At 36.5% G+C, this 27,131-nt stretch overlaps 3 protein-coding genes across 3 annotated transcripts; all 3 read left to right on the top strand.

Annotated features, from left to right (window-relative positions):
• The first annotated feature begins 80 nt into the window (after positions 1-80).
• On the top strand, positions 81-7,448 carry LOC114523792 (dual serine/threonine and tyrosine protein kinase-like). The gene is made up of 12 exons (XM_028544825.1): positions 81-96; positions 174-265; positions 431-491; positions 653-892; positions 1,003-1,216; positions 1,561-1,880; positions 2,100-2,249; positions 2,622-2,947; positions 3,063-3,476; positions 4,420-5,163; positions 5,452-5,731; positions 6,306-7,448. The coding sequence occupies exons 4-12, from the start codon at positions 662-664 to the stop codon at positions 6,705-6,707; spliced, it is 3,081 nt and encodes a 1,026-aa protein (XP_028400626.1). The 5' UTR covers positions 81-96; positions 174-265; positions 431-491; positions 653-661; the 3' UTR covers positions 6,708-7,448.
• Positions 7,449-7,659: 211 nt separating this feature from the next.
• Positions 7,660-17,256, top strand: LOC114523789 (dual serine/threonine and tyrosine protein kinase-like). Its single transcript, XM_028544822.1, has 11 exons — positions 7,660-7,728; positions 9,699-9,931; positions 10,157-10,405; positions 11,246-11,459; positions 11,998-12,308; positions 12,741-12,890; positions 13,120-13,442; positions 13,802-14,215; positions 14,395-15,129; positions 15,666-15,945; positions 16,282-17,256. Exons 2-11 carry the CDS (start codon positions 9,764-9,766, stop codon positions 16,678-16,680), a joined length of 3,243 nt encoding a protein of 1,080 aa, XP_028400623.1. The 5' UTR covers positions 7,660-7,728; positions 9,699-9,763; the 3' UTR covers positions 16,681-17,256.
• A 719-nt stretch (positions 17,257-17,975) lies between these two features.
• Positions 17,976-26,490, top strand: LOC114523790. The gene is made up of 11 exons (XM_028544823.1): positions 17,976-18,028; positions 20,057-20,204; positions 20,878-21,120; positions 21,628-21,841; positions 21,946-22,265; positions 22,683-22,832; positions 22,966-23,291; positions 23,659-24,072; positions 24,391-25,128; positions 25,365-25,644; positions 25,832-26,490. The coding sequence occupies exons 2-11, from the start codon at positions 20,100-20,102 to the stop codon at positions 26,249-26,251; spliced, it is 3,210 nt and encodes a 1,069-aa protein (XP_028400624.1). The 5' UTR covers positions 17,976-18,028; positions 20,057-20,099; the 3' UTR covers positions 26,252-26,490.
• The last annotated feature ends 641 nt before the right edge of the window (positions 26,491-27,131 follow it).

Raw genomic sequence — 27,131 nt, 5'->3', positions numbered from 1 at the left:
TACCTCTTCATAGACTCCAGGTTTACTCTTCCGAAATATTGATCCGAAAAGCCAGCTTTATGGTATAATATAAGGCCACAGGATCAGTTAATAAAGGTACATGCTATGTTATTACTGTATTTCTCAGTCTGTGGTTTCATTGATTTTTGATGAGACGTCGGTTTCGTTACCAGGTCAATGATCAATATGTCAAAAACTCAGATATCCATTCAGTGAACCACCTCCTTGATAATCTATCTGGAAGTGTCACACTTGAAGTACAAAGGTACACAGCATTTGCATTTATAATTCCAATGCATGTCAAATGCATGTTGTTGATGCAAGAAAAAGTTGTTGTGTGTTAAGCGCGGGCATGTGAACTATTGAAGGCAAGAAAAACAAAATATGTTGATGTAAATAACGAGGTCATATATTTGTTTAAACATCACAGGAAGAACTCAAAGCAAGTGTTGAAAGAAATTGATTCAAATGTTAAACCTTTTCCTGGAAAGGTAATATTTTTGTGATATTTAGGATGTGTGCAGTTGAAGTACTCACGCTACTTAAGCATACCTGGCTTCCGTCAAACGATGCACAACTGCTCATGCGCCGAAAGCATTAAAAACAAAGCGTGCATGGCCAATGTAAAATAATTATGTTTTGAAACACATAGAACATAGAAATGAAAACGAAAAGAGACAGCATACAGCGTATCCGAGCAAAAATAAAAAGCAAGATGCCAGAGAAGAGCATCGATGATGTAGACGATGTAATGGAAATGGCAGAGATATTCAAACTCCTAAAAATTGACTACGACCGAAGAAAATTGAATCTTGAAAAAATGAAGAAACAAGCAAAGGAAGTGTTAGAAGAACAAAGTTCTGGTAGTGGGAAATATTTAAAGGGCACAACGGTGATTTACATGAATTTGTTATATTATATATAGTTTACATTCTGAGAACTTGATTAAGTGAGTTTTAGATAGAAAATTTGCTACTAATGAACTTTATTTTCTTTTTCAAGGGATTCGGTGTAATAGCGAATGCTAAAGAGGACGATAATTTGAAAAGAAAAAAATTGAAACAAATGTATTTCGATGTTGCAACTTGTTTACAAGACTTGGATGAAGATGCGCTCGTCATAATGAATTCCTACTATTCTGGAGGAGGTGTTTTTGCTTCCTTAAGCGAACAGATAGGTCGTTTAGGAAAACGAGATTATAATCTTCTTATTGCAGGTGACCACGTGTAAACACTGGATGTATTACAGATTTATAGCTAATGTTTGTCATTTTATGAGTGCACTGCACCCCATCAAAGTTAAACTGCATGTTTATCTTTTTATGGCAGTGCAATTGCAATGCAAACATTCAATGTTGACAGGCTTTTCCTGATATAACTATATTAATGACAATGAAATCTATGACTATCCATTTGAGTGTACGCTACGTCCAATTTCACCCAATTCCTGTAAAAAAATTCTTAAAACGACTGCTCACTAAACAATCGTACGGCTTCACTGAGAATATCTATTTAGTCTCGAAAGTCCGTATTGAATTAGACCGTTTGCATTATATTGCAGGTGAAAGTAGTGCTGGGAAAAGCAGTTTGCTGAATCTTATCCTCGGAGAAGAGCTTCTTCCCCACCATGTTTTGTGCACCACTTCAGCAATATGCGAACTGAAATTTGGAAAAGAAAGAAAACTGGTCACTCACTATAAATACGACGATAACTGGCAACAGAGGCCTCCACCTAGAACTTTGTATTTGAAAACCAAGGAAGAATGTGGGGAAAGTTACCAAGAGCAAATCGCTCCATTTGTGTACTTGGAGCAAACTGAGCGTGAAAAAGGATCTAGCTGTGAAAAAGTCGAAATCTTCTGGCCGCATGAATTACTTGAGGTGAACTTTGTTTTTCCATTAGATAACCACTAGAATCAAAATAGTTAAGGCCTAATACACAGAAACAAAAGAGACGAACCCTTCAGAATGTTATGTGCTCTTTCTTTCGTAAAATTCTATCCACTTTTCATTTTTCAAATACGCTGCGCAAACGATTGACGTTAATGTTATATCAAAGTCCATTGACGAGTAAAAACTGCAATGAACTGTTTATTTTAGGAAGGTATTGTAATCATCGATACTCCAGGCCTGGGTGAATCCGACGTGATGGATAACGTGTTGATGAATTATCTTCCAAACGCTTTCGCATTTATTTACGTCATCGATGTGTCTCACGCTGGCGGAGTACAAAGAGATATAAAAGGAAAGGTAATGCACAGAAACATGTTGTCTTAATAACATAATACTTATAAAAATACCGGATTCGCATGGTCACGGCATCAAAATTAGACATGTTAAAGCGAGTTTTGACCCCAAAAGTACACATGGTCTCCCAAACATAAAAGTTCTGGGGACAGAGATACCGTTACAAAACTGAAAGTGATCGGTGTCTAAATTAGTTCAATTGTTGGTGAAAATTTGTGTTAAAGCTACAAGTCTCCATCTTACAAAGACAATTCAACACATGAAAAATGTGATGCTTTAAAGTTCTTATACAAGATCCTCGTCCTCATACAAGATGGACTTCCCGTACCCTATAAGAATATTGCCGAATTCACGTGAGTTTTCTCCACTATCTAGCTAATGGAAATCTTAGAAAGATTACGTAAATTTGAAGGCCACAATGAGACGTTCAACCGCTTAGCTGAATGTTCACTTTTTGTCTGCAATAAATGGGACCAAGTTCAGGAAACTCAAAAAGCGGAAGTGAAGAAATACGTTTCCGACAAGCTGAGCGACTTCTGGCAAAATGAAAATTTGTATCATCAAATTGTATGCATTTCCACAACCCAAGCCATCAAAGTGCAACAATATGGCGGAGTCACAACAGAATTCAATCACTTACTTGAAAGCATTGAGAGGATGATCTTAAGGACAATAAATACCAGACTGTACAACCACTGGAAGTAAGAGATGTTATAGTTTGATTTTTATGTTTAAAAAATGTGTTTCCTATTCTTAGAATTCTTAGAATTATCTATTCTTGGAATATCTTCTCATAATTCTTATTCCATTTACCAGGTGGTTGGATTTGGCACTTCGGTACATCAACAGAGTTGCCAGCACTTTCAACCAAAAGATAATCTTCACTAGCCAAACAAATCGTCAACGAATGGACTCGATCGAAAGGCGTATGAAAAAAATCGCAGGTCACGAGCAATCTTTACAAGAAGATATAAAAGCGCGTATCGCCCAAAAAACCAAATATCTTGATTACAAACTGGAAGAATATATCTATTCGCCAGAGTTCCAGCAAACCTTCTGCGACTGGTCTAAATGTTCATATCCCCATATTGAAAATTCATGGGCCAAGACAAAAAGTAATATTGTAAAAGCTGTCCAATACAGATTTGAAGAATTGATGCTTGAATGGGAGCGAAAAAACCAAGTCTACTCAGATATTCATCGAGAAATTGTGGATGAATTTCTTGCAAGGTTGGTTAATTTTCGTATACAAAAAGAGGTACACCAACTTAAGCATGAACACTGTCTTGTATAATATATTGCTTCAGCGATTTGATCTTTACCCAGCGGGAAAGAGCAATTATTATTTGGCTTTCCAGCATCCTCGTTCCTAGGTTTTCTGCGTACTGCGTGGTAGTCCCAGTGAGCTCCACATATATCTGCAGTAAGAACTTAAGACTTCCGTGAGGCCAAAAAGTGAAGCCAAAGATGGCGGAGAGGATAGTAGTGTTGAAGCGTTTCGAAACAAAAAACGAAACAAGAAACTCAAAACATAAGGTGGAAATTTATGAAAATAACTCAAAATTAAACAAATCTGAAATGCGTAGTTGAATTTACGGCGAAAAAGGTATATTTACTCACTCGTACAGTCGGAAAATGGGGCACCCACATCGGGTAGATGCAGAGAAATAGATTCTCGGTAAAATGAATCAATTTTTTCCATTCTTGTGCTCTCAAAATGATGAAAAACACGAAAATCTGAGGGTTTCGGGAACGTCACTCCCGGTCAAAAACAATGAGAAATATTTGGCCGCGCGAGTTAGGGGACTGAAACTGACGTACTATAGCGCTTCAATTTCCGCTATCTTTGGCTTCACTTTTTGCACCCAAAGTTCTTACTCCAGATATATGTGGAGCTCACTGGGTAGTCTCGACACATGCAGTACGCGGAAAACCTGGAAACGCAACCGAATATCAGATTTTTTCGTTGTCTTAACATACGACAGGCATCCTTAGAAAGCTAAACAGTTAATGCTCTTGCAGCATGTGTATGAAATATTCTTGTTAAACGCAATATGTCATGCTCAATAACTTTATACACCCTGTATGTACTAGACGATGTAAAACATTGTACCACCTGCTGTAATTTTTCTCTGGTTGCACATCATCATATTTGAATTTGTTCTTAATGTAGGTTGAATGTGATCAAAGAGGAGCTTGAGTGTGCTGAAAAGGATTTGTATGAAACAAAACTTCATGATGAGAATAATAAAAGTAAATTATTCACACCAGCCAGGCTTTTTGTCGGAGCAATATCTCCTCTTTGGGTTCCTGTCGGCGTAGCAGGTTTCATCATCGGTATTCCTGTCTTTGGAGCGTTCGCAATTCAATACAAAGTCTCTCAAAAACTTAAACTCGGCGAATATATAGAAAACCCGCGTGCTTATCTGGAGAGAAGATCCAACAAGTTCCTGAAATCCGTAAAAGAAGATGGGGTGCTTAAATACGCCGAAGAGCAGATGGCGAACACGGCAACCTTAATGAGAAAATATACAAGTGCAATTCCGAAGCTCCTTGAAGCCGATCGAAAAATGGTTTCCAAATTGTTGAGTGAAAGACGAAGCAAGGAAAAACTAACCGAACAGTATACTCCGATCATTCAGAGAAGCATGGAATTGAGAGAATATATCATACCAGCCCTGGGAATTGAACTTTACCCAGCAACAGTCGATGAATGTCACCTGGAATGGAAAAAGGACGAGGACTCGTGTCTTGGAGAAGGAAAGTTTTCCACGGTGTACAGTGGTAAGCTCAGAAATGGCGGAATAGATAGAGAACGAGATCCGAATAATGATTTGGAAGTTGCGGTGAAAGTATTCAAAAAGCCATTTGATAATCTAAATTCAAGATTTTACTTGTATGAAGAAGTGACGATTAGGTAGGTTTTATGAGACTTCTATTATGATAGAAGGGGACTCCTAATATCTATTCCAATGAAATTGAAGTGAAATCGGGCCAAAACGATGATACTAAAACAAAAATCATGGTGACAACCCAGCGCCTTTCTTACTCTCAACCTTTTATATGTAAGAGCGTTTTTACCCCTCAATACTATAAGTAAAGCATTGAAGTATTGACATAGAGAGGTAAACATTTTCTGTTAAATTAGCATGTTCAACAGTCTTAAACATATCCAATATGTTTGAGCTTTACACATTTGCTGCAGGTATTTAAAGCACGAAAATGTGGTCAACGTTTTTGGAACAGCGCAGGTGAATATTTCGCACTATGTTAATGATTACACGTTTATATTCGTGATGGAATTATGCAAGGAGAACCTCAGAAGTTTCATTCAAAAAGACGAGAGAAAAACGCCAGCAGAATCTTCGACAATCAACCAAGCAATTCAGACGTTTTTAAAATGGGCGAAAGAGATTGCAAGAGGGTTAAACTACATCCATGAGATAGGCCTCGTTCATAGACACTTAAAGCTGGAAAATATTTTGGTAAGTATGCTTCACTTGCCATCGGTTGAGTAGCTACAGTGATCACGAGTGTCGCATGATTAAGATTATTATTTCCCGTATTATACATCCTATCTCAAGAAGTCTCTAAAGACCTTCACTCCAATGGACCAAGTGTAGTAGACCAACTTAATATAAGGAAATAAATCACCACAGCTAAAAAGAGCCGGTATACTGAAATTGGTGTAATTGCCAAGTTTGGCTGCAAATGTCGAGTAGTTTCGCTATGCGAAGTACGCAATTTTTGTATACCTTTGCACACCTTTTACAATGCTTTGTATGTCCTTTTCGAAAACTCCCTTTTTGCCGCCTAAATCAAAAGTTCGTCTAGTATGGAAGTCCGTTAACTATTCTTTCACCAAATCCATCTTCTCATACCATAAGGTAATTCTAAAACGTACTCAATAGAAGACACAATGTTGGAGCATTCGACAAAATTTTCCAACGTACATATATGTACTATTATCATGAATGCTTCCCATATCTAATACACAAAATGACTTGGCACCAAGAAAAGAATACCTTCTAATATCAAACCTTTTATTCTGTCCCAAAGGTGGATGAACAGGGTACAGCAAAGATATCCGATATTGGGATTTTGGGCCAGCTTTCGGAAACTGAGGTAAGCATGCCTTATCTTGCACCTGAGGTACTGGAAGACCTCACGAATCGCACAAAACAAGCAGATATCTACAGCTATGGTATCATGTTGTGGGAGATGTGGTATGGCACCCAGGCGTTCAAAGAACTTATGCCCATCGACAAGGTGACGTTCAAAGAAAAAATAGCTGGTAATTATCGTCCAAAGGTCGATCACACAACGATCAACATCCCAGCAATACATGATGTCATGAAGAAGTGCTGGAAGACTGAGATAAAGGAAAGGTATTCTGCTAAAGAATGCTACGAGATATTTCAGGAATTAGTGGAAAAAAGAGTCAGCAAACTTTTAAGCTAAACCTCGTTCGATTCATCCGATTTAGAGTTGGTTCTCTGAAGACTGAATAGCTTAAAATTTATTACAAACTTTATTATTGTCAAAAGAAGCACTAACTAGAATGCGTATTCATTGTAGCATAGCTCTTACACGCTGAAGAATGCAGATATGTATCGGAAAGTAGAGAATTTGTTGATGAACGTAGTGAACATGAAGTATTTAGAGCTACACGTATACTGAAACATTGCATGCCACAATATTTATTTGATAGATCTTCACGGTGATACTGGTTGTTTCGTCTTAAGAATTTTTGGACGGAAATTGCACGTAGCGTACACTGTGTGGTTATACTTAATCAATTAATCATGGATGTAAAATATAGTTGAAATAGGTAATAGTATAAGTAAAAAAGGAAATAAGCATCGAAAACAGTTGAGAACAAGCAGAGGTAAAATTATCCGTAAAAATTTGCACTCTTTCTTACAACGTGTGAAATCAGTGACCCACGCAAAACTGTCTGGAGCATCACTAGTTAGCCATCGTAGCCGAGTGACAAAAAATTTTTCACAGCGCACTAGAGCCAAGTCTCCTTAAAAGCACGCCGCTATGAATGATATTTTGCTCAATAGACAATTTGGACACCCTTTAGGAAAGCTCGTCACTTGGCTATAGAGCCTCGCTTAGGACTGTAGGATTCGAGTAATCTTGTAAAAACCAATAAATACCTTTACTTTTATTACGCCTCTTACAGACGAGCAAGTTTTTTATGACAAGTTTTTATGCGACAATTTTTAATTGTTCGTTCGTACGCGGAACTTTGACAATTTTTTCTATGACAATTATACTAGTTCAAAATCAAGTATACTTATACGTATTTATGCAAGAATTTGACAACGCTGCGGGATATGACCATTATCTGTGGAAATTAGAGTTCGCTTCCAAGTATTGTATGATAAAATATTTACTGATCAAAAGTATACAAGAAGTGACATAAACTGCTTTGACAAGTGGTCTCAACTTTCTTATGGAAACTTTCAGTCAGGTACGTTCGACAAACCTTCCGAGGTAGATACAGCCCTTGCTGTGTTTAATAATACCAGAGTGAAGGATATTTCACGGTAGGTTTTCCTAATGAAACCACACATATTACGGGTCGGCGGTTCAAAGATAGATTTCGCACGATAGATTCGGGGCTCAAAAAACATCACAGAATTTTAGTATTGATGAAATAGCTACGTGGTATTGAAGTGCATTGTTGAAGCAACACCGACACAATCAGCTGAAGGAATCCTCTGAATTTAAATAAGAAAACTTTTCTTAGAATCCGCGCAGTTGTGGATCGTAATTATCGTTTAGAAGTAAAGATGTATAAAGGATTCAATATTGATTCTTATTAATGCTTTTTTATAGTCTACGGAATTATATATATATTTAATTTAAGATTCTGTCATCTCTGATGCTGACACGCCTTTAATTGATATGACTTAATGTTACAACTCTATTCGTTTCTTTTCATGTTGTCAATAGGTAGGCTACATTAAGGTTGAACTAAAACTAGCTTTACACAAGACGTTTGCCTTGCAGAGGCGCCAAATGTCACAATAATGCGACCATGCAAACGTAGCTATTGCATGTAGACAGTGACATATCTATACACATGCGCTGGTCGCTGGACGTAATTGGCAGTACATCAATTTCTTGTGAACGTCAGGCAGAAGACGTTAACAGAAGAATTTACTAATTTTGCGAGATATTGATAAAAAAATGAGGATATACTGTTAAAGCTAATGTCGTGTTGATGTCTGCCACATAATTATATAATTTGAATATTATATCAACGTCCATCTGAGTCGGCCAATTTACCATAGTTGTGTATGAAATAACGTGGCTTAGAGTTGATAAACGAAGTTAATCGTGATTGTCATCCTGGCGTTTTAAAACTAGAAGATTTCATTACCGATATGTCGACAATTCAGTATCAACTACATTGTGATTTACATACAATATTCACATTGGGTGTAGAGTTTTAATAAGCGAGCAGAACAACCAGGGGGCGGTTGTATAAAACTCTTTAACTACATTATACATAGTTAAATCCTAGTTAACTTTGAAATACGGTTAAAAGTTTACTATTGCAATATATATTAGGACCGGAGAAAATGCCGACATATTTGTTATTCTTTTAACGTTTGTCTACCAGCAATTATTTCACAGCAGGGCAGGTATAAACAGCGATTGTATTATTAATCGTATATCACGCGGATCTATATAATTTGAGCCCATTATTTAATGCAAATATTCGTTTAGACTAGAATATGCGTAGACAATGCAGCTGCTTGAAAACATTCATCTCAAAGATTTATTATGTAAATACAAGGTTCGTTTACGCTACATTCAAGCCTGGTTTACCCAACACACGACCCTGGTTTACACTACACTCAAGCCTGGTTTACACTACACTCAAGCCTGGTTTACACTATACTTAAACCTGGTTTACATTACATTCAAGCCTGGTTTATATACACAACACATAAGCCTGATTTACACAACACTCAAGCCTGGTTTACACTACACTCAAGCCTGGTTTACACTATACTTAAACCTGGTTTACACTAGATTCAAGCCTGGTTTATATACACAACACATAAGCCTGATTTACACAACACTCAAGCCTGGTTTACACTACACTTAAACCTGGTTTACACTAGCTACATTCAAGCCTGGTTTACACCACACTTAAACCTGGTTTACACTACATTCAAGCCTGGTTTACACTACACTTAAACCTGGTTTACACTACACTCAAGCCTGATTTACACTATACTTAAACCTGGTTTACACTACATTCAAGCCTGGTTTATATACAAAACACATAAGCCTGATTTACACAACACTCAAGCCTGGTTTACACTACACTCAAGACTCGTTTACAACACACAAACCTCCTTTACACTAGCTACTACGAATCACGGCTAAGCGACGGGGATGGAGAAATTTCATGTCCGTTTTTAGGTACAGTAAATCAACGGAAAGGTTATCTGGTATACCAACTTGTAAAATTGACGGAACACTGAAGTATGTCTTCGCCAAAAAAAGAAGTGCCAAATGAACGTCAAAGAATGTCTAGCACGGCTAGTTATTTCGATGAAACAAAAACAGCAAGGGCAAAAGAGTTCGTCAGGAGTCATTCGGAATCGAACTTTGCAACGTCTCAAGGAATAGAAATAGACGATACTATTTTCGAGGTAGATGGATGAATTTGTATTATAGATTTGTATTTGTAGATAGTTGATGATGTATTACACGATAGATGAATTTGAAATAGCAGCGAATCTTTTGCCTTTGGAGTGAATGTTATAATCATAGCTTTTGCATATATTTCCAATATAGTATTTGTGGAACAATACTATCAAAAGTTGAAGTTCTATCTACTATTCCAGAAAGTTAAAATAAGCATACTTCTTTAATAGGAATGTCGACAGACTAGTAGTCGAATAAAAAAGCTGTCTCGACGAAGTCGCCGGAGAACAACGACGAAAAAAGCGCCAAAAAAGAACGTGGACGATATTCAGGACGTGTTTACCATGTTTGAAGTATTTAAACTTCTCCATATTAAACATGATCCACAAAAGTGCGACCTTATAGAAATGAAAAAAACTGCAAAAAAGGAGATAGAAGAACAAAGTTCAGGAAGCGGGAAATATTCCAATGGAACAACGGTGAATATTAAGAACTTACTGACTGAGAGTGAGGTCTGTACGGTAAAATATCAAACCGAGGTCGTGCTGTATTGACCGAGCGATAGCGAGGTCAATACACCAAGACCGAGGTTTGATATTTTACCGTACAGACCGAACAGTCGAAGTTAGTAAGTTTTTTATTATATGGCATATTTCATGCAGACATTGTAATGATTAATCTCATCCGGGCACACGACACCAAAACATCGGCCTAAAGTGAAAAAAAAAACACTCTATTTTGTAAAATATAAATTTATTATTTTTATTTCAAATTCATTATTTTCCGTTTAAGAATTTAATCTGTTTTTCAGTTTAAATTTAGTTAGTTTTTGCCGTGAGTTTTGCCTTGTTTTCACAGGGCAATAAGAATTGCGTATTGCCCGTGGGCAATACGGGGAAATCCGGACCTGTCAGCAGCCAATCAAATTGCAGAATTAACCAAAACAAGCGCTTGCCATATAATAATAAATGATTATTGACCGAGCGGAAGGTGTTCACTGTGAAATAACAGACGAGGCCCTTAGTATGGACCGAGCCACGAATTAGAGGTAGCGAGGTACATGCAAAAAACCCCGGTTTGATATTTCACAGTACAAATCGAACAAGCGAGGTTAAACGGTTAATGCATGCATAAGAAAATATAAAAACGACATAATCGGCCGTTTGTGTTTTTTCGTTTTTGTATAAACGCTCTGCAATCATTTAGTTTTTAACGAACTTATTAAGGTGGCTTCATCAGTCTAGTTTCAAAGATTACAGAATGGGCTTTTAGGATTGGGCAGACATTAATTACTTGTCACATCTTATTCTTATAACTAGGGATTCGAGGTGATAGCGAAGGCTAAAGACGAAGATTTGTTGAAAAGAGAAAAGCTGGGGGAATTTTATTTGAAGATTGATAATTGCATCAAACAATTGGACAAATGCGCGATTGAGGTTCTAAACACCTATTATGGCGATCATGGCGTGTTAAATGTTTTAGACAAACAAACAGAACGCTTGGCGAAACTAGAGTATAAAGTTCTTATTGCAGGTACTTCACGTTTCGTTTTCGTTTACGGTTCTGGGGCCGGTTGTATCAAGCCCGTTTAGCCTAAACGGTGGATAAGTTCAAAATAGAAAGCAAGTTTGCCGCTTTATTCAACAAGCGAACTAAACGTTTTTTACCTTAATACAAAGCTACTGTTTACAGCTACATATTAAGTGCATAATATTCAAGTTGACTCATTCAAGAGAGATGTATGAGTGTTATTTAATTTTGACTTATCCAGCGTTTAAGCTAAACGGGCTTGATACAACCGGCCCCTGCACTCCAGGTGATCCCGTGCTCATATTTTAACCCTTAGAAGGTTGACGAAATAGACATTCATCTTTTGTTACTCTTTACGAAACTAGACAAAAATTTGTGATTATGCTCAGTTTAAAAAATTATAGCTCTGACATGAATTTTAAACCCGAAAGAAAGCATATTTCAAGAGATATTACGTTGTTTTAACCACGAAACGCCAAATTTCCCAGGCCTTGTCTGCCATATGAGATCACCTGGCTATTTTTTGTCAAACATTTTTCAGGCGAAAGTAGCGCCGGGAAAAGCAGTTTATTAAATCTTATTCTTGGCGAAGAGCTTCTTCCACACCATGTTCTCAATACCACTTCCACAATATGCGAGTTAAAGTTTGGAAAAGAACGAAAACTTGTCGTTCACTATAACTACGACGAGGAACGAAAGATTCAGCCGGAACCTGTTGTTTATACCCTGGATAAAAAAGAAAATTGTCAAGAGCAAATTGCTCGATTTGTGCGCTTGGAGGATTCGAGAGCACGAGAAAAGGCTTCCTGCTATGCTAAAGTTGAAATCTTTTGGCCACATGAATTACTTGAGGTGAATCCGACTCATTTTAACCATTAGAAATTCAGAGGTACTCAGCTGACCTAAAGTATCGATTAATGTTTCAGGCAAATTTAATTTGTTAAGTTAAATAATTATACAAAATATAAAAATAGGTTTATAAGTGCATCTTAACCTGCTCAAAAAATAGTTCGAAATGTTGGAACTATTTAACGTCGCGAAGTAACGTTTCGTCAGTATTTAATCTTCTCTTACAACAGAAAGGTCATTATGTCGTATAGGTAAGGTCCCTACGGTGAGAAATCCTGGAAATAGGCTAATTGTGCTTAACCCAATTTAACAATCTTGACACAAAGATTTATCTACGTAGTCAGTAATCTTTGTTCCTCGTGTCACTTTTGACTATTTGACTATCGGATGGCACAGTACCAAAATTCATTGTATATTCCATGTGTTATAATATAGGAAGGAGTGGTTATCATTGATAGTCCAGGGCTCGGTGAATCTGATGAAATGGACGAAGTTCTTATGAATTATCTTCCAAATGCTCTTGCATTTATTTATGTGCTTGATATGTCCCGTGCTGGGGGGATACAAAAAGATATGAAGGAAAAGGTAAATAAAAAATGTATATTTTCAACACCACAACAGCTTAAAAATGCGGTAAAATCTAGTTTCCAAACACTGGAAATGCAAAAGCGTTGGTTCGATTCCTGTAGGAGGATCTATAGTTAACAATTTTTTTCTTAAATGTTGCTGTCTTAAATTTATGATATGCATAATTCCCACTCTTCGTCTCTTCAATTAAGTAAATTAAATAACAAGTAAATTTATTTTTCTATAGCTAATGGGCATCTTAAGAAAGGCAGGTTCTGATGCTGGGGTTGCCAGCCTTCGCCATTTAGCTGAATGTTCCCTCTTCGTTTGCAATAAATGGGATCAAGTGAAAGAGAGTGAAAGGGAAGCAGTGAAGAAATATGTCTCAACAAAGCTGAGCGAGTGCTGGAGAGATGCAAGTTCGAATCATCAAATTGTTTACATGTCAGTAACGGAAGCCATCAAAGTACAGGAATATGGCGGAGTCACAGAGGAGTTCAATCTTTTGCTTAAACAGATTAAGACGATGGTATTAAAGGCAATAAATATAAGACTATACAATCATTGGCAGTAAGTTTCTTTTATTGCTTATATTAATTTATACAGTTTATATTCACAGAGTGAACAAAAAATCTTATAAGATGAACTAAGGAAATAATTGATGCATTTTTTTATATACAACTAAACTTGACTTTAAATTCTTGAAATAATGCCTCGAACGGATAAAATATTGGCTGTATTAAAGTCGTGAACTGAATTAATTTGATGATTTTGATCAGAATCAGCGCAGAAAGATAACATAGAGCATATTACTTCATGTAATCACGTTTTGGAGGATTTATTGCTAGAGTTTTATTTGTATATACATGCACGTTGAGACAACCATGTTATATTTAAAAATGTTCTCAAAATTTAATGTCTTTTACCAGGTGGTTGCATGCAGTGCTGCAACATATTTATAGAGTAACGTATTTCTTCAACCAAGAGATACAATCAACTCACCAAACAACTCGTGAAAGGATGAGTTCAATTGAAAAACGCATCGAAATCATCGAAAAGCAAGAAGAAAGTGTGAGGAAGAACATGGAAGCAAGACTGGAATATCAGACCAAAGTTCTCCACGCCAAACTAAAAGAGCATATTCAATCGCCAGGATTCAAAACGAAGTTCTGCAATTGGAACGACTGTTCACCTCCGCCGAATGAAATAAATTGGGAAACAACAAAAAGCAACATTACAAAAGCAATTGATTACCGATTTAAAGAATTGCTCATCCAATGGGAAAATGACAATCAAGTGTACTCGGAAACTCACAGGCAGCTTCTGGACGAATTTCGTACAAGGTTTGAAACACATTTTATAATTAAGCTTCACATCTCGGAAGCTGCGCGTTGCCCCCAAAATATCAAACAAATTCTATTTGTTACCGAAGTCTGGACTCGGCCTATTAGAATATGCATGCACATACAGTATTTTTTCAGAAAATGAAAAAGTGAATTCTAACTTGTTATCTTTTTGAAAGGCTGAATCTCTTAGAAGAAGAGCTTCAAAATATTGACAAAGCGATTCATGGTGAAAGTCAAGTTGATAAGAATAAAAGTAAAATTTCGACAACAACTAAAGTTCTTTTTGGTGCAACGAGCCCTCTTTGGATTCCGTTCGGCGTGGCGGGTTTGATAATCGGTATGCCTGTTTTTGGAGCAATGGTTATGAAACGTAAAGTTAGTCAAAAAAGAAAGCTTGAGAATTACCAAGACAATCCTCGTGATTACCTTGAAAAACAATCTCAAAAATATCTACAGCGACTAACAAAAGAATTCGTTTTAAAATATGCCCAACGACAGATGGAGAACACCAGAATAGTGCTATCAAAATATGGGGATCAAATTCCAATCCTGATAGAGGCCGATCGAAAAATGGTGAAACAATTAACGAATGAAACCCGAAGCCAGGACGAAGTATTGAAATTGTATGTTCCAGTCCAAAAGAGCTGTGTCGAAATACAAAAAGATATCATACCGTTGGGTATCGAGCTATTTCCAGCGTCAGTAAATCCAAGGGATCTTGAATGGAAGAAAGACGGCGAAGAAGACAGCCTGGGAGAAGGGGAGTTTTCCATTGTGTACCAAGGAAAGATAACGAACCCTGGAGGAAACAAATCGCAGATTTCTGAAATAAACGTGGCGGTGAAAGTATTCAAGCATCCATTTGATGACCCAAATTCAAGATTATTTCTGAACGAAGAGGTAAAAATTAGGTAAGTATATATTTTCTACTCTACAACTCATCACAACGTTGAACCAAAGGCACAATAAAGTCCGCACAAGAATGTGCTCGGGAAAAATTTTAATTGGAATTCGATAATCAGGTTTATGCCTAGTTAGCATAACATAACAGGCTTAAGGCACAAAATAATGCGTGATTAAACATGAAAATTTTAACAAACACAACTGCATGAAAGAGCAAGTGCATGCAGCTGACCTACGGCAAGTCTAGACACAAACTTTTTAATCCATTAAAGACGTGGACAGAAAGCCTCAAATTCATCAGAAATCATTTCTTAATTTCAAAATTTTGTACTAGTTACCTTAACGAAAAAATCTTTCGTTTGAAATTTGAAGACATTCTTTTTGCAACGCTGGCGCGTGCTCTCCTTAATTTCGATCGTTACCTCGTTAGTAGAGTTAAACCTTTATCGTGTTTAAAATCCTTTTAACTTCAGAAGATCATGTTATATATTATTATATGGTTATATGTTATGGGATTTATCTTATAATATATATTTCACTTTAGAGATTTGAATCATAAAAACGTTACCAAGTATTTTGGCTCGGCCAGAATGAGCATCTGTCTTTCATCCAAAAAGTACAGGTTCATTTTCGTTATGAAATCCTGCCGAGAAAACCTCAGAAGTGTAATTTTCAGAAACCGAAATCTGACACCAGCGAAATCCGAAAACACCAAACTGGCAATTGGTAAATTCTTTAACTGGGCGATGGACATAGCGGATGGTTTAAATTACATTCACGAGAGAGGACTTATTCACAGACATCTCAAGCTGGAAAATATTTTGGTTAGCAATAACTGCATAATACTGCATTTCATACAGTTTAGGGCCTGTGTATAAACCATAACTTCTCGTTATGTACGTTATATTAGAAACTGGGCTCAAAATGTAGCTCGATACAGTTTTCAGAAATTTAGGTGCTTAACACGCCTTTGAACCAAACCGTTTACAAATTATTGAACTCTACTGTATAAATAACTATAACCCCCAAATCACCTCGTATATTGGGAAAGAAAGAATGGTGACCCCAAAAAACTGCCCGGTAATTAAGGCTCTAAGACCCGGTAAGATATAGACTATCTATCTTTAGAAAATTTCAAAGTCAGTATTTTTTATCTACAGGAAGATGAGGATGGGACAGCGATGATATCCGATGTTGGGATTGTGGGTCAATTTGTAGAAACAGAGAAAAGCATAATATATCTTGCACCAGAAGTACTCGAGAACCTCGCGAATCGTACGAAAGAGGCGGATATGTATAGTTATGGCCTTGTGTTGTGGGAGATGTGGTATGGTACCCAAGCGTTCACAGAACTCATGCCCATCGACCGAGCCGCATTCAAAAAAAAGATAGCTGATAATTATCGCCCAAAGATGAACAAGACAACCATCAACATTCCAATAGTTCAAGCTATAATGACCTTGTGTTGGGCGACCAAGGTAAAGGACAGGTATTCCGCCAGAGAGTGCTATGACAAATTTGAGAACATAAAGAACGGTATTGAAGACACCGCGATGTAACCTTTTGTGCTGGAGAATCTGCACAAATTATTGTGATTTTATAGAGGACGCATGTTACAAATTTAAAAAGGAAACATTCTTAACGTTATAATCGTTGTCTTATGATCATGTGCTGTCCAGTGGCGGATCCAGCTTTAGATAAAATAAATTATTGCAGGCACAATTTTATAGTCAAAGTACGGCCTATTAATAAATAGATGCAATTGGCTATGAACTTCTAAAGAACTGAAATTTACGAATACATTGCATGGGATTTACTCTAAAGGCTTTTTGTTAATATATCAATTTGTTAGGTGTTATAACCTATTTTGACTATACCCTACCCCCATAATCCACTGATGTTGTTTTAAAATCTTATAATCGTCTGTTAATCTGTTAATCATATAGTATTGTTTGTGGAAGCATAAACCGTTATAATACATAATTTTTATTTTATTCTTTTATAATAAGAATAACAATATAGCTAAGTACAAAAAGGTCTTACAAACCATGCACAATAACATTTCTTTCTTTACAATTTCCTCTATATGAGACGTGCAAAGGGTATAGCTTTAAGTTGCAAGTATAATAAAAATATTTTAGTTAAGCCAAAAATAAATATTGGTTAATAATGAAATGAAATGAAAATATTGAAATGAAGTTGAGTGCACCTAAAATACGAACTATTTGAAACGTTTTCTCCTTGTAGCGCTTCAAAATCGGGAATCAACAGTTAAAATTTAAGCCTGGAACGCTGGCTTATATTTTTAACGACCATGCACATGCGGAGTATTTTGGTGTTTGAGACAAACTGCGAGTCAGAAGAATCACAGAACAGAGACGTTATAAATAATAAATATTAAGGTCCTTAATAAGCATGTAGGCCGGGTACGCGATGACGACGTGGTTGAAACATTAAAATGAATGCTTTGAGAAAGAGTTGTGGTGTATTGTGTACTATTGTCTATTGTACGAATTTAATTTCGCCAAATATAATAACTCTCCATGCACAACCACATGCAGACGTAATTAACGAGTACAAAAACAACCGCTGTGGTGTATTATATAGGTAGCCTATAGCAACACAGCTGTGAGCTTATCATGCAAACAGCATACCTCAAACCACACAACGTTTTTGAGCTACGCTGTGGGAGACAAAACTCACCACTGCTTTTAATGTTGAGTTATATAAATCCTTACAAATGTTTCCAAATATTACATGCATGGATAAATATAGGTATGTATACACAATACTATATTAAAAAAAAATCGTCGGCAATACTAACGGTATATTCACAACACTCTTGGTATATTATAAACAGTATCAACAGTATGGTATAACTTCAAGTCGGGTATCAACTCTTAGAAGGTAATTTTTGAAAGTCTTTTTTTATCTATGTACACAAAGGGAAGATACGATATTCATGCAAGTTTTGATGACGAAACCAATTATTGCTGTTACAAATATGTAATTATAGTGGAAATGCATGCACTCGTTCTGCAATTTAGGGATACATTTTGCATTGAAGTTTTGGTTATATAGTAAAGACGATTATGCAGAAACTAGCAGTCAAAATCTTAGTCACAATTTAGTGTGTACGTCGAAAATTGTGCGAGTTTTATTATGGAAGACGGGAATACCGCCTGGGAAGACAAATATGATGCGTCGTGTTGCTTTAATATGTTTATACTTTACTATGTCTAATGGTATAATACCTTATAAACTAAAACTGCTAAAGGAAATATTAATTCTCATGGAGTTTGGGAGATTGGCTTTGATTAAGTCTGGTTAGTCGTAATTGTAGTGAACAAGTATTCAAATCAAAAACCATGACCAGCCGACAATTTAAAAAAGTAAAGTAAAAAGCAAATTCCGAAAAAACAAGACATCTTGAGAATCAAAATATAATTCAAACTAGACACAGATCAATCTGTGTCTTGTTTGAATTATATTTTGATTCTCAAGATGTCTTGTTTGTTCGGAATTTGCTTTTTACTTTAAGTATTCAAATCGGTCATTGTTGACTGCACCCACATAAAAATATCAGCATCAGCCACCTTGACATGTTCACGACATTCACGACTGAAAGGAAACCAGGCACTAATCAGGGTTTTAGTTTCACGTTTTTCTTCAACCGCCAACCGCGTTTGACGTTGAGATTTTGCCGTTGACGTCGACTTTTGACGTTTGCAGTTCAATCGCTGGAAATGTATTTTCATTTACCTGAGCGGTTGATCACTGCGTCTAGTTTCACGTAAAACCAGTTCTAGTAGGCACATTGGATATCCTGATTTTGTTCTTACTTTCAAGCCAGTTTTCAATAAAGCGGCTAACATTATTCAATAACACGTTTGCAATTACAATATTGAAGTTCGATAGTCGCTTGGTAAATTACAAAATCTTGTAACCTGGTGTAAACGAAGTTCGTTCATAAAAAGTTATGAAGCATTTGGAATATAGCTGGTATCGATTTAACAGCGAAACTGTTTATATATATACGCCAATTTTGAAACATTCTAACATGCATAAGATATAGGCAATGTCAAAACTCTCCAATTAGCATTCATTCGCAAGCTGTAGAGGACTGTCCAAACCATACCAATAGCTAAATAATGGCCGTATTTATATTAGAGGATGGCTTAGACGTTTAACGTCTGAGACGTTAAAGTCGTCTTATATCAATACGAGAAAACGATGAAACGAATTAACCATCTAGACGAATTAAACGTTTCAAATTAAGTGCGTCCAAATGACGCTCTTAACAGATGAATTAACCGTCGTAGGCGTTTAATTCGTGTCATATAAATACGAGACTATTGAAAATGGACACATTTTTGCACAAAGGCGGGGCCATCAAGGCGATTGTATGGGTCCAGACCCCATGCAATCTGGTCCAGACCCCATGCAATCTGGTCCAGACCCCATGCAATCCCTATTTTTTTGGGCGTGTTTATTTCGTGCAGACGTCTAAGCCGTCCTCTAAAACAAGGAGGAATTTCGTTTCAAACTAATCGCCATATTTGTTTACATTTTTAGGCAAAGCTAATCAGAATGCCTAAATTTTAAATACTTCATGTAAAATGGTATATATTGTACGTTTTATCAAAATTTATGCATTCTGATTACGTTACTGAAAATGTAAACAAACTTGCTGATTGGTTTAAAACGAAATTCCCCCTTGTTATCCTCTAATACAAATACGGCCAATGCCCGACATATCTACAGATAAAGCTGTCGAAGTTAGACGTTAAGGGGCGGTTTCAGTTTTGAAATAAGGCGGCTTTCATGAATCATTAATTCGGATTATTAAGTCCGCTAGTCTATAGTATTGAGCCATGCAGGCATCATGACGGAGTCGACGCTAAAAAGTGACGATCTCTTTGTATTTCTATATAGTTTGTAAAGGGATTATATCTCAGTAAATCGAAATATTGACAGTATGTCTTGGCCTGCTGGATGTCCCAACGAACCGTCAACTGAAAATCAAGCGAAGGAAGAGGCTGCAGTAAGTCAAAACCAAGCAACAGATGAATCTATTTACCAGGTAAATCAAGGAAAATAGCTTTAGCGTTTCCTGTTTGCTGCTTTCACGACATTATCAGCTATCAGTCAGCAAACTGCTTTATATAACGACTGCAAAGAAACACGCAATTGGATTGGTTTGTAGGCGTGCAGTATGAAACAATCCTGCACAGAAAGTTCACATTGCCGCTTTGCGCGGGAAATTTCACCGTCGTTTTATTGTAGTTATTTTATAAAGAAAATACTAAATGGGGCAGGATTGCGTGCATGATACTGCACTTATGAAATTGCTCGACTTTCGGAGAGCGTGAAAAAGCACCCGCCTACGGCTCGTGTGCAATTTCCCTTGCGCAGTATCACGCAATCCTGCACGGAAAACCATTTAGCATTCCTTTAGTAAGGACTGGTTTCCACTCAGGAAAATTAATATTTTCCGGACCGGATTTGACAGTAAGGTTTCTTTTCTGATAAAAACAATTAGTTTTAGTAATTAATTTGGTAATTTTGGTAATTTGGAATTAATAATAGTGGAAAGGTATTTGTATACCAACTAGACAGGCTAGACAGAAGAGCTAAGAATGTTAGTAGGGGAAACAAAAGTAGGACATATTGTCTGGCAGGATTGGAAAGGAAAACGACGAAGAAAAGTATACTATATAAATATTTTAAGATGATGTGATGGTTCCTTTTTTTAGGAGCCTGCAGATAGCCAAGAACGAACGGCGCTTCGTCGTAAACATCGAAAACAAATCTTAAACAGAAAGCCCAAAAAGAATGTCGACGATATAAAAAAAATGCGCGATATGCTTGACTTATTTGAGCTGCTTCACATATCGTACGACTCTGAACAAATGAACCTTCCAGAAATGAGAAAGATAGCGAGAAAAGTAATCGAAGATCAACGTTCTGGAAGTGGAAAATATTCAAATGGAACAACGGTGACTTTTTTACGATTTTTTTGTAGATAAAATAGTCTATATATAGCTATATATCCCTGCCGCTTCTATTGGTACGACTGTAATTCCCATTGGCGAGTGGAAATATTTCGTCGTTTATCTCCTTCATTCCGGATATACTAGAAATACATGCATGCAAAATCCCCTCGACTAAAGAAATAAAGATATATTTCAATCACTGAAATTCTATAATTTCTCGTGAATGATCGAAGTCGTATAAGTAAAATCCTATAGCTATCAAGTACAATTATAAAGTCGAATCTCGAGCTATCATTTCAAATTCAACTATAGTCATAATTAAAAACTCTTTCGTATCTGTCATTGTTTTCAAGATACTTAACTTTTAACAAACGTTTATTCTTTCTTCAATTTAAAAATATTATCTCATATTATCTCATGCATTTGGCAAAAAAATCTGGCAAAAATATTTTGTTTCCGAAACAAAATTTTCTTTTTACGACCCAACATATTTCCTAATATATTTCAAAGGGATTTGAGGTGATAGCGAAGGCTAAAGAGGAGGATGAGAAGAAACGAGAGAATTTGGAGAAGTTTTATTTCGAGATTGAAGAGTGTGTCGGGAAATTGGATGTTTACACGATTCCGGTCCTAAACGTCTACTATGGCAATCGTAGTATTTTGAATGTTTTGGCAGAACAAAGGCGACGCTTAACGAACACAGAATATAACGTTCTTATTGCAGGTATTGAAGGTTAAGGTGGTGGGGCAGGTTGATCACACCCCGATTAATGCTAACCGGCATTACAATGAAACATTGCATAAAATCTCTTTACTATTATTTTTCAGGTGAAAGTAGTGCTGGAAAAAGTAGTTTAGTGAATCTTATTCTCGGAGAAGAGCTTCTTCCACATCACGTTCTCAATACCACTTCCACAATATGCGAAGTAAAATATGGAGAGAAACGAGAATTGATTGCTCACTTAAAGTATGATGAACAATCAGGGAAGCGACGCGTACCTAAAATACAAGAGTTGAAAACAAAAGAAGAAGGTGGCAAAAATTACTGCGATCAAATTGCTCCCTTCGTGCAAGTGCAGTCCGACGAGCGAGAAAAGGGATCCCGATATACTAGAGTAGAAATCTTTTGGCCGCAAGAATTACTTCAGGTGAACCTTTTCATTTTAAATTATCAAGTATGAATACTTAGAATATGAATGAATACTTGCGTTTGACAATTAGCGAAAAAATAGGGTTTCAAAATAAAGCATCCGTCCCACAGCACATGAACATATGGTTATTGTTAAAAAAGTGTAAGATAATTAACATAGATAATATAGATTAGTAGGCGAATAAAATTCGGGATTAATAGTACCACAAATCGTTAAATTTTTGTAAGGCAGTACAACTATAATGAAATAAATCCTCCTCTCGACCAATCAACATCCAGTAACTTAAATTTATCATGCTAATAATAGGTTAATACCTAAAATATTTCACAGTAGATTGAAAGACAATTTTGATTACTTGCTTTCAAAGTAATGCAGATACAATACGGTAATTATTGTACATATTCTATGCTTTAGGAAGGTGTTGTTATTATTGATAGTCCAGGCCTGGGTGAATCTGATGATATGGACGAAGTTCTGATGAAATATCTTCCGAATGCTCTTGCGTTTATCTATGTTCTTGACACTTCCCGTGCTGGAGGAGTACAACAAGATATCAAAGAAAAGGTAGAACCTACGAATGATTTAATTTCATATATAATTCCTAATGTAATTACTTGATTTTTGACTTGAAACGACTGGTTGAAGTCGAAGACGTAGCATCGCTGAGGCATAACTGATATACTCGTTATTATTGTAGCTAAAGACCATCTTAAAAAAGGTGAAGTCCTCCGATGCCGGCGTTGAGACCCTTCAACATTTAGCCGAATGTTCCCTTTTTATCTGCAATAAATGGGATCAAGTAGAAGAGGATGAAAGGTCAGAAACGAAGAAACATGTCGTCGCAAAGTTAAGAGAGTGTTGGGAAGATTCAAATTTAAATCATCAAATGGTGTACATGTCAATAAAAGACGCCATCAAAGCACAAGAGTATGGCGGACTTACTGAAGAGTTCAGCGATTTGCTCAAAAAAATAGAGACGCTGGTATTGAGGGCAAGGAATATCAGCCTATACAATCAATGGCAGTAAGTATGCTACAATTTAACGATGAATTTATGATTTTGATATTTTCATATGATAAACATCACAAGTAATCTGATTATTTTATAAAGTCCATAGTAAGAAGCAATATTTCCTAATACTTTCGACAACTTATGCTCGAAAAACACAAAAAGACGATTTTGTGGTACAAGGCTCGGTATCTATTGATCAAAAAATCAATGAGTAGCGTAGCCCATCTGAATGTAGGTTTTGCAATAGTATCCTTTTTATGAAAGAGTTCCCAAGTTAAATAGGATATATGATAAAGATTTTACATTCTTAATTTTGGAGTGCAGTAGAGATTTAATACCCTATTAGGCATTGTTTTAAAAAAGAACTATTTCCTTCCAGGTGGTTGTATACGTTGCTGTATAATATTCATAGAGTAACGTATTTCTTCAGCCAAGAAATACAATCATCTCACGAAACAACTCGTGAAAAGATGGAATTCATCATTAAACGCATAGAAAAAATTGAAAAACAAGAGCAAGAGGTGAAAAAGGACATGGCAGAAAGAGTGGAATATCACACAAAAGTTCTCCTCGCCAAACTTGAAGAATATATACATTCGATGGATTTCAAAACGAAGTTCTGTACTTGGGATAACGGTGCATTTCCCCCGCATGGAATAACTTGGGAAGTAACAAGAAGCAATGTCAACATGGCAATTGATAACCGATTCAAAGAATTGCTTATTGAGTGGGAGAATGACCATCAAGTTTATGCTGAAATTCACAGGCAGCTTCTGGACGAATTCCGTACAAGGTTTGGCACATTGTGTGCATTTGAAAAAAATTAAAGATGCATGTATATCATTAAAGTTTGAGCTATCCCCTTCAAAAACATGATTCCAAACGAAATTCTTCTTTTGTTAGTAAATCTAAATCATGGTAGGATATAAATCATTATAGTTGTAGTAGTTTGTAGTCTTTCCTGTAAAGAAATGTTCATCCTGATGTTCGTCTCAAACTATAAAGCGCCTCATATCGTTTGCCCAAACTATTTTTATCTATATCTATCTATCTAGATTTCTCTAACTATTGTTGTTATTGAATGATATCTATATAATAATCTTTTTGAAAGGCTGAATCTTTTGGAAGAGGAACTTCAAGGTGTTGACAAGGCGATGCATAGTGTGGAAAGACAAGCTGATTATTTGAAGAATCGAAGTAAAATTTCGACAACAACCAAAGTTATCTTCGGTGCAACGAGCCCTCTTTGGATTCCCTTTGGTGTGGCGGGGTTGGTGATTGGTATGCCTGTTTTGGGAGCAATGGCGGTAAAACGCAAAGTAACTATAAGAAAGAAGTTTGACAATTACCAAAACAATCCGCGTGACTATCTGAAAAAAGAATCTGAAAAATATCTGGAGCGACTGCCAAAAGAATACGTGTTAGAATATGCCCAACGCCAGATGGAGAACACCAAAATGGTGCTATCAAAATATGGAGATCAAATTCCCATCCTGATCGAGGCTGATCGTAAACTGGTGACGCAATTAATTAATGATACCCGAAGTCAGGATGAAATATTGAAACTGTATGACCCAATTCAGAAGAAAAGCAGCGAGATGATAAATAAAATCCTACCGTGGGGAATCGAGGTTTGTCCAGAAACAATAAATGCCAGTGATCTTGAATGGAAACGAGACATGAATTCATTGATTGGAGAGGGAGAGAGTTCCACAGTGTTCAAGGGGAAGTTAAGTTGTCCCAGACCCAGATCGCAGACTTCTAAAATGGAAGTGGCAGTGAAAGTATTCCAACATCCATTTGATGAAACGAATTCAAAATTCTTTCTGTACGAAGAACTGAAGATCAGGTAGGTAGCTATATTATAAGCAACCATGCATGTCAGGTCGGCACCAATACACTGATATACATGCAAGGTGTATAAAAAAAACGCGAGAAACTCCAAGGCTATCATTACTTGTTTATGTTATCACTCTGCAAACATATTGATTGAAACGCTAGCTGTGTTGGTAATTTGCAAGAGCAATTCGCCCACTTGTAAATCTTCCTTACTTTTCGAAATATCTAGACCTTTTTTTAATCTAGGGATTTGCATCATGAAAACGTTCTCAAGTATTTTGGAGCAACCCGAATTTCTACTCCTCGTTCATCATACAAGTACAAATTCATATTCGTAATGCAAGCAGGTCGACAAAACCTAAGAAGTGCCATCTTCCGTGACCGAACTCTAACACCTGCAGAATCTGAAAACTCCAAACTAGCAATTGGCAAGTTCATTAAGAGGGCGATGGACATAGCAGCTGGTCTAAACTACATTCACGAGAGAGGACTCATCCACAGACATCTCAAGCTTGAAAATATTCTGGTTGGTAACATATATTTCTCTGAAACTTTCACCTTGACTCATTGTTTATTGTATGTATAACTTGCCAAGACTGAGGCTTTTACTAATATTCACATTTTATATCATCAACGTTTCAAACAGTTTCACACACAAAAACATCTTAATTTACAAAGTAAACTATTTAAAACATTAATCTCTTGCCCTGCAGGAAGGCGAAGATGGGACAGCGATGATATCTGATGTTGGGATTGTGGGTCGATTTCTGAAAATACCGAAAAGCATCACCCATCTTGCACCCGAGGTGCTCGAAGACCTCACGAATCGTACAAAAGAGGCAGATATCTACAGTTATGGTATTGTGTTGTGGGAGATGTGGTATGCCACCCAGGCGTTCAACGAAATTATGCCTATCGAAAACGTCACCGATTTCCGAGAAAGGCTGGTTGAAGGGTATCGTCCAGAAATAGATAACAACAAAATCAACATACCAAAAATACATGGGGTCATGGTGGCAAGCTGGGCTACTGAGGTTGAAAAAAGATGGTCCGTGAAGATGTGCTACGATGCATTTTCGGAAATGACAGAATGGAGAATGGAACGTCCAAATGAACAAGACGCATTACTGTAGCCGGACTGAAGGCCGATATAGAATAAGAACATATAGCCTGGTATCAACATAGATACAAGTAGATAAGGATAGACGACATGTACACGGTTTTGGTATTTTTATTGATATAAATTGCACGTTTTAATTGAAATATAAAACGCAAACTTCATAACGCATGAATTTATAGCAATGGCATTAATAGTAGTTATTCAGAAGATACTCACGATGTAGCAAATAAGTATCGATTACAGTGTAGTAGTGCGTGCACTTTTAAATATATTTAATCTTTTTTTCAACCCTTTCTGATATGTTATCTCTCCAGCAAGCTGCCTTTCTCTAATAATCTCCCTTTAATAAGCTAGAACTTTAACTTCTTACCTTCATCTCACTGTGATATTGAGCTGTTTTTCTTGGTATCTAGGCTCCATCTGCAAAGCTCCTCATATGATACTATTCAACTCTGAATAGTACACATACTCAAAATAAACTGCCCTACCATAGCTTAATTCCTTTTTTGCAGTATGTTTATTCTACTCCTGCAAAAATGCTTTTTAAGCTATTTGTTTAACGACAATTAGGCAGGTGTCAAAAAGAAGATATTTTTTAACAAAATAAATAGTAAAAGTTTAACTAAACTTTTAGAAAATTTTCGGTCTTCTTAATATGTCTGAACAAGTGTTTGAAGAACAATTGATTGCTTGGCATATGTGATATGCAGCAAGAAAAATATTCTGAATAACTACCGGGTGTCCCAGAAAAAAGTACTCCGGTTTGATTATTAATAGCTTCTAAACTAGCTAAGCTATTAAACTGACATAACTTTCACTAGATAGATGGAAGAATATATTACAGTTGTATTTTACTTTAAAATTTACGGAGATATCAATGTTCAAAATTGGTA

The sequence above is a fragment of the Dendronephthya gigantea genome, unplaced genomic scaffold, assembly GCF_004324835.1.
Source record: "Dendronephthya gigantea isolate DGI-Jeju-01 unplaced genomic scaffold, DenGig_1.0 000028F, whole genome shotgun sequence".
Lineage (NCBI taxonomy): Eukaryota > Metazoa > Cnidaria > Anthozoa > Malacalcyonacea > Nephtheidae > Dendronephthya > Dendronephthya gigantea.
This window is presented reverse-complemented; position numbering and strand designations above follow the sequence as displayed.

Excerpts from the sequence above, each read along its gene's own strand:
- LOC114523792 (XM_028544825.1), top strand. The coding sequence starts at position 662 with ATGAAAACGAAAAGAGACAGCATACAGCGTATCCGAGCAAAAATAAAA. Across the intron at positions 2,948-3,062 it reads AGACTGTACAACCACTGGAA|GTGGTTGGATTTGGCACTTC; the intron begins GTAAGAGATGTT and ends TCCATTTACCAG. Across the intron at positions 5,732-6,305 it reads TAAAGCTGGAAAATATTTTG|GTGGATGAACAGGGTACAGC; the intron begins GTAAGTATGCTT and ends TCTGTCCCAAAG.
- LOC114523790 (XM_028544823.1), top strand. The coding sequence starts at position 20,100 with ATGTCTTGGCCTGCTGGATGTCCCAACGAACCGTCAACTGAAAATCAA. Across the intron at positions 22,266-22,682 it reads GGCCGCAAGAATTACTTCAG|GAAGGTGTTGTTATTATTGA; the intron begins GTGAACCTTTTC and ends TCTATGCTTTAG. Across the intron at positions 25,129-25,364 it reads TACGAAGAACTGAAGATCAG|GGATTTGCATCATGAAAACG; the intron begins GTAGGTAGCTAT and ends TTTTTAATCTAG.
- LOC114523789 (XM_028544822.1), top strand. The coding sequence starts at position 9,764 with ATGTCTTCGCCAAAAAAAGAAGTGCCAAATGAACGTCAAAGAATGTCT. Across the intron at positions 10,406-11,245 it reads AATATTCCAATGGAACAACG|GGATTCGAGGTGATAGCGAA; the intron begins GTGAATATTAAG and ends TCTTATAACTAG. Across the intron at positions 11,460-11,997 it reads GTATAAAGTTCTTATTGCAG|GCGAAAGTAGCGCCGGGAAA; the intron begins GTACTTCACGTT and ends AACATTTTTCAG.